A 9790-nucleotide genomic window follows, 5' to 3' on the forward strand; every position below is an offset into this window, starting at 1 on the left:
GTACGGTTCACATAGGTGGGTGTATAGGGTATAGGGTAGGGAACCGTTTCATCATGAGATGTATAATTTATTTTCCAATGTATATCCCTCATCTGCACAAAATTGAATGCTCTCTCGCAACCCCAGTTTCTTGATATGCCACACCTGTCAGGTGGATGGATTATTTTTGCAAAGGAGAAATACTCACTAATAAGGATGGAAACAAATTTGTGCAAAACATTTGAGAGAAATAAGCTTTTTCTGTGTATGGAACATTTCTGGGATTTCTTTTTGAACTCATGAAACGTGTGACCAACACTTTTACATGTTGCATTTATATTTTTGTTCAGTGTCACTAGAGAGATGATGTTACCTCTCTGAAGAAGTGAGTTGGTATGGCCCAATCTGGGTAGGAGGGTTAACAACTGGGGTCTATTCACTAGGAACCAAACAAACCAAATGGAAGCCAACAGAATGGTTTGTTAGGGACCTACCTGAATTTGTCCACTAGAAACTCGTTTTCTTTGCGAAACATTTTCCCATTGGAGTAAACAGTATCGCAACTATTTACTATGGTCTTGGTCTAAATAAAGGCACCCCTGGAATTTATATCAGTCTGTTAACATTCTACGCTAGAGGATGTGGGCAGACTGCTGGTAGTTACCTGCCTGCCCACCATTACATGATAGGAGATTGTTGAAAGACATTCTCAGCTCAATGGTAAATAGCTGTAGTTCACTGTAAATAGTGTATTTATTTGCAGATACAGTCTATTCAAGATGGACAAATATACATAAGTTCATGATTAAATGGAGAAAAACAAGTTGCATTAAGTGTGATAGCTAAGCATAGCTGCAAACAACAATCAGAAACTGAGCTCTGATGAACAACCAAATGTAATACTATAGCACAATGACATTTGCTGTCCAACTTAATGGCTTACATCACAATCAACAAGTATTAGTAGATACAGTAGATTCATATTAAAATAAACCCATCACTTTTGGATCAGTGTATAAACATACTATTACAGTACTTATCACATACAGTAAGTAAAGTTAAGCGTCCTCTATTAGAAGAGATAGAGAGACACGAGAATAGGAGAGAGGGAGAAGAGTGTGATCCCATTGGACAGTGCATTACAGGAGACATTGAGATCAGAGTCAGTCCCACTGGAGGAGAAGGTGACGAAGCCTGGCATGTCAGTGCTGATCTGGCTGTTGATCCAGGTCTGGTACTGGGACACTCGGGTGTACACTCCTGGGAAATTTGCGTCGCCACAGCCTTGTCCGAAACTCACAACTCCAGACTGTATCCAGACCTGACCCGGTTTGCTCACCATTGGCCCCCCGGAGTCTCCCTGTAGAGGGATACATTTGACATTTTAGTAATTTAGCAGATGCTCTTATCCAGAGCGACTTACGGTAGTGAGTGCATACTTTATTCGTACTGGTCCCCTGTGGGAATCAAACCCACAACCCTGGTGTTGCAAGTGCCATGCTCTACCAACTGAGCCACAGGTGAAATTTAAGATTTCACCAGGTTAATCATCAGGGTCAGTGAACAATGAAATTGCCATTAGAAGTTCTCATGAGATTGATTTATCATCTCTTTGTCATTGAATCATATCTCTGCAAACTGCAGCTAAACTGCAGCTTTGGCTCTGCAACTATTTGGAATGAAACACAGCAATGCATCCATCACCTGACAGGAATCTTTTCCTCCACTCAGTAGACCAGCACAGATCATGTTGTTTGTGATTGAACTAAATCCAGTATAGAGACAGCTACACTCCCTGTTCCCCACTACTGGCACAGTCACCTCCTGTAGGGTCCCGGGTGATGGAAGGGGCACTGAGGAGGAGAGACCATGAAATTAACTTTTGCTGATATTCTGTTGTATACATTTCTGATCCTTTCTTTTCTGCTCCAACTGTATTGGAACAACATTTACTTGCAAAAAAGTGGATATATGTACAGGTATATAAAGGGATGTATGGCTTGTCAATGCAAAGTCCGCATCAGGACCATCAGATCTCACCATCACTATTGATATTGCCCCATCCGGTGACCCAGCTAGTAGTGCCAGTGTAGTAGGTGCTGTCCACTGCTGCCAGGCAGACCGGCTGGATGTAGTCAGTGAAGGTGACGGGTGACGAGAGCTTCAGCAAACATATGTCATTGTCGCTGGTTGCACTGTTGTAGTCCGGGTGGCAGATGATCTGAGAGACTGTTTGGGATACCTCGTTGGAGTTGATGCTTTGCTGAGTCTGCCGGCCCAGGTAGACAAGCAGGTTGGACGTGCTGGTGCTGAGAATGAAGAGAGTTGAGACTAACTATTATTCATGTGATTATTAGACTATTATTCATGTGATTATTAGACTATTAGTGTGCTTGCTGATGCCGTTTGCACAATTCAGTGATGTACTTTAGAGAGATAATGTCACCTCACTGGAGTCATTACCACTCCTACAACTTATTTGACAACCATTAACTGTACTTTAAAACAAGTACAGTACAAACTAGCAAGCACATACAGGTAACTGCCAAAATAAAGGAAACACTTGAATAAAATGAGGGCTACAAAGTCAATTGAAAGCAGGTGCTTCCACACAGGTTTGGTTCCTGAGTCAATTAAGCAATTAACATCCCATCACCAGGGGCCGCATTAACGCAGGATTTTGTATTTTTCAAGCAGAAAATGAAATATAAAAAGCAGAAAAGACATCTTGCTGCATTTGGTAAACGCAGATGACGTTCAATATAAACGCAGGTGAAATGGTTTAAACCGCCCATTCTGTGATGTGCTGTGTTTTTTAAATGCTGTTACTGCTTGTCCCTCTTGAGACGCTGTGGCAACAACATACATTAACACTTCCTCAAAATAGTCAGAATCAAGATAAAGAATCTAAGATAAATCAAGAAACCTGTCATTAATTTGAAGTGTTTGGCCGAGGAGGTCTTAGTCGAGCATTTTTACATCAAACTAAGCTGTTTAGTGCAGTTTTTCTCAAAGGATAAAAAATGTGAATGAAAACTAGTTGTCTGTCGTTGGATGACAACACACACACTTCATTGAAGAATCCCTACTGTTGACCAATCATCGACGAAGGGGCGTAGACTTCGGCTACCAAACTTCAGCTTGCCTCAAGAAAAATAAAATGGTGTGCTTGAACAGCCGAATAAACCTGTACGCTGCCTAACACCAAAATGAACTTAAACATCACAAAATGTTGTCATAATATATGCACAAACTGTTTTGACTGGGAAGCATACCGTAACCTTCAGGGTCACGTATAAAAACATCCAGTTGCACATTATTTTGGCTACCATGGCTAGAAGTGGTTAGAAGTGACTTTGAAGAGGAGTCTCAGAGGATCATAAGGGGTTAAAAGTTGTGTGTGTCTCAGCCACCAGATATCAACCCGAAGAACCCAGATATCAAACCGAAGAACACTTATTGGAGATTAGTTTTCCACCACCATCAACAAAACTCCAAATGATGGAATTTCTCATTGAAGAATTGTGTCACATCCCTCCAAAAGAGTTCCAGACACTTGTAGAATCTATGCCAAGGTGCATTGAAGCTGTTCTGGTGGCGCAACATCCTATTAAGACACTTTATATTTTGACATGTCCTGTATTTTGGCAGTTACATGTACATTTATCATGTTACATTTATTTAATTGAAAAAATTACCAAAATACATTATACTTTGAATTAGTTCTCTGAATTAAGTGATTAATACATTATTAAAATAGATAATTCAGTGCATAGACAAAGACAGCATATAAATGTTACAATATCACCATGACATAATATATGGGTTGGGGGACGGGTAAGGTTATTCTACCTGGGGAAGCAATGAGCGGCAGTCAGCACCCACTCTTTGTTGATAAGGGAGCCTCCACAAAAATGGCTGTTGGAGCTGTGCAGACTGGCCTGCCATGGCCAGCTCCCTGCCCCTGCATCCTGACCCCCAACAATCTTTGTGTTGAGAGAAGCAATGCCACACACTGGAGAAGACAAACAGAGGAGAGACAGCTCATGATTGAACACACAAATCCCTCACAGCATTAAGGAAGATACCCTAGCTGATATGAAGCACTGCAGTTGCATGCAATAATAACTTACCATTTGCCTGTGAATGGCCCCCTGGTGGAGAGAGAGTGGATTGGTGTTATTAAAGGGGTTTACAGTTACCAGGTTACAGTGATTAAAGCACTATTCAAGCATGAAAAAGTAAAAAATTAAGTATAATTTGAAAAATAAAACGCATTTTGTAAATGTAAATGTATTTATTGATTCTGATAAGAGATTAACATTTTATGAATTTAAAGTTGTTTGTTGATGTGAAAATAAATCTAAATGTATCGATTCTAAGGATGCTGAAAAAGTTTGAATACCTCTGGCTTAAAGAGATATGCTAAATGGGGGAGGAAACAAATATCTAAATATGTAAAATCGCTGAACTATCCCTTTAAGTAGCTGGAAATCTTACAGTTTGTGGCTCTATCAGAATAGAATGATGCCCTACAAAATGATAGCCAGTGTATTAAGAAAGTTTAGACCCCTTGACTTTTTCCATATTTTGTTACGTTACAGCTTTATTCTAATATGGATTAAATAAAAAAGTTTCCTTATCAATCTACACACAGTATCCCATTATGACAAAGTGGAAACAGGTTTTTAGACATTTTTTGCAGAAGTATTCAAAATAAAAAACAGAAGAACCTTTTATACATAAGAATTCAGACAATTTGCTATGAGCCTCGAAATTGAGCTCAGGTGCATCCTGTTTCCATTGATCAACCTTGAGATGTTTTTATAACTTGATTGGAGTCCACAAGTGGTAAATTCAATTGGTTGGACATTAAATGGAAAGGCACACAAAGACTTGTCAAGGATGATCAATGGAAGCAGGATGCCTTTGCAAATCATGTCCAATCAATTGAATTTACCACAGGTGGACTCCAATCAAGTTGTAGAAACATCTCAAGGATGATTGAAACAGGATGCATCTGAGCTCAATTTCAAGTCCCATAGCAAAAAATGTAAATACGTACAGTTGAAGTCGGAAGTTTACATACACCTTAGGCAAATACATTTCAACTCAGTTTTTCACAATTCCTGACATTTAATCCTAGTAAAAATCCCCTGTCTTAGGTCAGTTAGGATCACAACTTCATTTTAAGAATGTGAAATGTCAGAATAATAGCAGAGAGAATGATTTATTTCAGCTTTTATTTCTTTCATCACATTCTCAGTGGGTCAGAAGTTTACGTACTCAATTAGTATTTGGTAGCATTGCCTTTAAATGGATTAACTTGGGTCAAACGTTTCGGTTAGCCTTCCACAAGCTTCCCACAATAAGTTTGGTGAATTTTGGCCCATTCCTTCTGACAGAGCTGGTGTAACTGAGTCAGGTTTGTAGGCCTCCTTGCTCGCACACACTTTTTCAGTTCTGCCCACAAAATTTCTATAGGATTGAGGTCAGGGGTTTGTAATGGCCACTCCAATACCTTGACTTTGTTGTCCCTAAGCCATTTTGCCACAACTTTGGAAGTATGCTTGGGGTCATTGTCCATTTGGAAGACCCATTTGCGACTAAGCTTTAACTTTCTGACTGATGTCTTGAGATGTTACTTGAATATAACCACAGAATTTCCCTTCCTCATGATGCCATCTATTTTGTGAAGTGCACCAGTCCCTCCTGCAGCAAAGCACCACCACAACATGATGCTGCCACCCCTGTGCTTCACAGTTTGGGATGGTGTTCTTCGGCTTGCAAGCCTCTGCCTTTTCCCTCCAAACATAACGATGGTTATTATGGCCAAACAGTTCTATTTTTGTTTCATTAGACTAGAGGACATTTCTCCAAAATGTACGATCTTTGTCCCCATGTGCAGTTGCAAACCGTAGTCTGGCATTTTTATGGCAGTTTTGGAGCAGTGGCTTCTTCCTTGCTCAGCGGCCTTTCAGGTTATGTTGATATAGGACTTACTGTGGAAAAATATACTTTGTACCCGTTTCCTCCAGCCTCTTCACAAGGTCCTTTGCTGTTGTTCTGGGATTGATTTACACTTTTCGCACCAAAGTACATTCATCTCTAGGAGACAGAACGCGTCTCCTTCCTGAGCGGTACAACGGCTGCGTCGTCCCATGGTGTATATACTGTACTTGCGTACTATTGTTTGTACAAATGAACGTGGTACCTTCAGGCGTTTGGAAATTGCTCACAAGGATGAACCAGACTTTTTTTCTGAGGTCTTGGCTGTTTTCTTTTGATTTTCCCATGATATCAAGCAACGAGGCACTGAGTTTGAAGGTAGGCCTTGAAATACATCCGCAGGTACAGCTCCAATTGACTCAAATTATGTCAGTTAGCCTATCAGAAGCTTCTAGAGCGATGACATAAGTTTCTGGAATTTTCCAAGCTCTTTAAAGGCACAGTCAACTTAGTGTGTGTAAACTTCTGACCCACTGGAATTGTGACACAGTGAATTATAAGTGAAATAATCTGTCTGTAAACAGTTGTTGGAAAAATTACTTGTGTCATGCACAAAGTAGATGTCCTAACCGACTTGCCAAAACTATAGTTTGTTAACAAGAATTTTGTGGAGTGGTTGAAAAACAAGTTTTAATGACTGCAAACGAAGTGTATGTAAACTTCCGACTTCAACTGTATTTACTTATGTAAATAAGGTATTTCTGTTTTTAATTTTTTATAAATTAGAAAAAATGTCTAAAAACCTGTTTTCGCTTTGTCATTATAGTGTATTGTGTGCAGTATGCTCAAGGGGAAAAAGTATTGAATGACATTTTAGAATAAGGCTGTAACTTAACAAAATGTGGAAAAAATCAACGGGTCTGAATACTTTCCAAAGACTCTGTGCATACACTGCATATTATTGTCACAGAAACAGCCCACTAGGTAAGAATATACTTTGCTCTCTAGCTGAAACTTTTGGTAACTCAATGCTGGTAGGGTTTTTGTCATATCAACCCTTTTGTTCACACACCATTCAGTGCTGCGCAGTGGATTTCTTTCTAAGGGCGAAAAGACGATAGGTAAACAAACTGGCATTTCCACATTTTCATGTTTGGAACATCCATTGTTATATTCTTAGTCTCATTCTCTTTCTCAAGACAAAGAAGATGATTATGGACTACAGGAAAAGGAAGCCCGAGCATGCCCCCATTCTCATCGACGGGGCTGTAGTGGAGCAGGTTGAGAGCTTCAAGTTCCTTGGCGTCCACATCACCAACAAACTAACATGGTCCAAGCACACCAAGACATCCGTAAAGAGGGCACGACAAAACCTATTCCCCCTCAGGAGACTGAAAACATTTGGCATGGGTCCTCAGATCCTCAAAATGTTTTACAGCTGCACCATCGAGAGCATCCTGACGGCTTGCATCACTGCCTGGAATGGCAACTGTACGGCCTCCGACCGCAAGGCACTACAGAGAGTAGTGCGTACGGCCCAGTACATCACCGGGGCCAAGCTTCACCCGGGCCAAGCTTCCTGCCATCCAGGACCTCTATACCAGACGGTGTCAGAGGAAGGCCCTAAACATTGTCAAAGACTCCAGCCACCCTAGTCATAGACTGTTCTCTCTGCTATTGCACGGAAAGCGGTACCAAAGTCTAGGTCCAAGAGGCTTCTAAACAGCTTCTACCCCCAAGCCATAAGACTCCTGAACAGCTAATCAAATGGCTATCCAGACTATTTGCATTTCCCCCTCCCCCACGCTGCTGCTACTCTCTGTTATTATCTACGCATAGCCACTTCAATAACTCTACCTACATGTACATAATTAACTCAATTACCACGGCACCAGTGCCAAAAGCACATTGACACATTGACTTTGTACCGGTACTACCTGTGTATAGCCCCGCTATTGTTATTTACTGCTGCTCTTCAATGATTTGTTATTCTTATCTTTAACTTTTTTAGGGATTGTCTTAAACTGCATTGTTGGTTAAGGGCTTGTAAGTAAGCATTTCACTTTTGTATTCGGCGCATGTGACAAATAAAACTTGATTTGATTTAACATCTAAACAGTAGTATCACTATGTCAAGTGGGTGAAACTCAACAATAAACAACATGAATGTGGTCTGGTTAGACGAGTCTATTGTTGATCCAGGCTGTATCACAACCGGCCGTGATTGGGAGTATCATAGGGCGGTGCACAATTGGCCAAGCTCTTCCGGGTTTGGCCGGGGTAGGCCGATATTGTAAATAAGAATTTGCTCTTATTAACTGACTTGCCTAGTTAAATAAAGGTTCAATTTAAAGTATATATATATTGTTGTCTTTTAATAAGAAGAAGTAGATATAACGGTAGTTTGAGTGAGAATCTTTGATTTAGTCAGCGTGGAAACCACTTTGTTTTTGTTAAACAGTAACATCACTTGGGACAGTCCTGTGAAGAATGTTTTGGCTATCATATTAATTATAGTGGTGTCATGTGACTTTTATTACACTGAAAGGTTCAGTATAAGAATGATTACGTCCTTTCAATAGACATGTATAATTTAAATTACTAATCATAGATAACTTCAACTTTCTAAATACTCAACTTTTTGGGGGGGAGGGTCTCTCAAAATGAGGCAGTAATCATTACAAAAACAAATATAAACACGGACCAAAATAGATTATGGTCCTGTAATATACTGTAAAAGCAGTGAGATCAAACATATTCACCGTTTTAATGCCGTCTAAACTTTCCTTTATTCATTTGGGAAAGAACCCAATCTCTGTCGATATAGGAATCTAGTCAAACTGTAAAATAATTTACTTGGAAATGTACAGTACTTCATAATAAAGTGTGAATTTGGTGAGTTTTCTCTAAATGTATGAAAGTAACTCAAAGTAGAATGCTAGTCTTTAATAATAATAATTCTCTATTACCTTTTCCCATGCAGGTCAACGCTACTACAACAGCACACAATGCCCACCCCGACTCCATCCTATCAGCTGCTACGGCTTTGTGTATGTGCTGTCATTAAAATACTGTGTGTCCTGTCTTTGGTTGAAGGAGGAGGTATGTACCACAGGAGGTTGGTGGCACCTTAATTGAGGAGGATGGACTGTGGTAATGGCTCACCACACTGACCCATTCCATTAGCTCCATGTCTGACATTATTATGAGCCGTCCTCAGTCTCCTGTGGTATGTACATAGGTAGGTAATAGCTTGTATTGTTGAGTCAGGGTGTGACACATGCCTCGTGACACATGTCATTGGTCCTCTCTCTCTCTCTGTCTCTCTCTCGCTCTTCCTCTCTGTGCGTATGTCCTCCCCTGCTTTGCCTCATTCAGCACTCTTCATTTTCAATTATTCTCAGTTAAATTAAAATCCTGTATTTGTAATTCTATCATCCTTACAATTAAAGAGTAAACATACATACCTACACACTTTTTAAACCCCCTATGCCCCTTTGAGACCACCCTTTCAAAGTCACTGCCATTTCTTCCTCTATCCGTTGTAGCCAAAATATTTGGCAACCGGCATTTTTATACAGGACCCTAACCATGATGGGATGTTAATAGCTTAATTAACTCTGAAAACCACACCTGTGTGAATGCACCTGCTCTCACTCACTCACTCACTCACTCTCTCACTCACTCACTCACTCACTCACTCACTCACTCACTCACTCACTCACTCATTCATTCATTCATTCACTCACTCACTCACTCACTCACTCACTCACTCATTCATTCACTCACTTACTCACTCACTCACTCACTCACTCACTCACTCACTCACTCACTCTCTCACTCACTCACTCACTCACTCACT

The 9790-nt window shown here is 40.3% G+C and overlaps 1 protein-coding gene across 1 annotated transcript; it reads right to left on the reverse strand.

Moving 5' to 3' along the window:
• Window positions 1-713: 713 nt before the first annotated feature.
• Window positions 714-8981, reverse strand: LOC129824999 (serine protease 27-like). The gene is made up of 6 exons (XM_055884627.1): window positions 8898-8981; window positions 4113-4133; window positions 3832-3994; window positions 2020-2288; window positions 1684-1832; window positions 714-1339 (listed from the first exon to the last, which is right to left on the reverse strand). Exons 1-6 carry the CDS (start codon window positions 8953-8955, stop codon window positions 1052-1054), a joined length of 948 nt encoding a protein of 315 aa, XP_055740602.1. The 5' UTR covers window positions 8956-8981; the 3' UTR covers window positions 714-1051.
• Window positions 8982-9790: the final 809 nt, after the last annotated feature.

This window comes from Salvelinus fontinalis, chromosome 27 (genome assembly GCF_029448725.1).
Source record: "Salvelinus fontinalis isolate EN_2023a chromosome 27, ASM2944872v1, whole genome shotgun sequence".
NCBI classification, from domain to species: Eukaryota; Metazoa; Chordata; class Actinopteri; order Salmoniformes; family Salmonidae; genus Salvelinus; species Salvelinus fontinalis.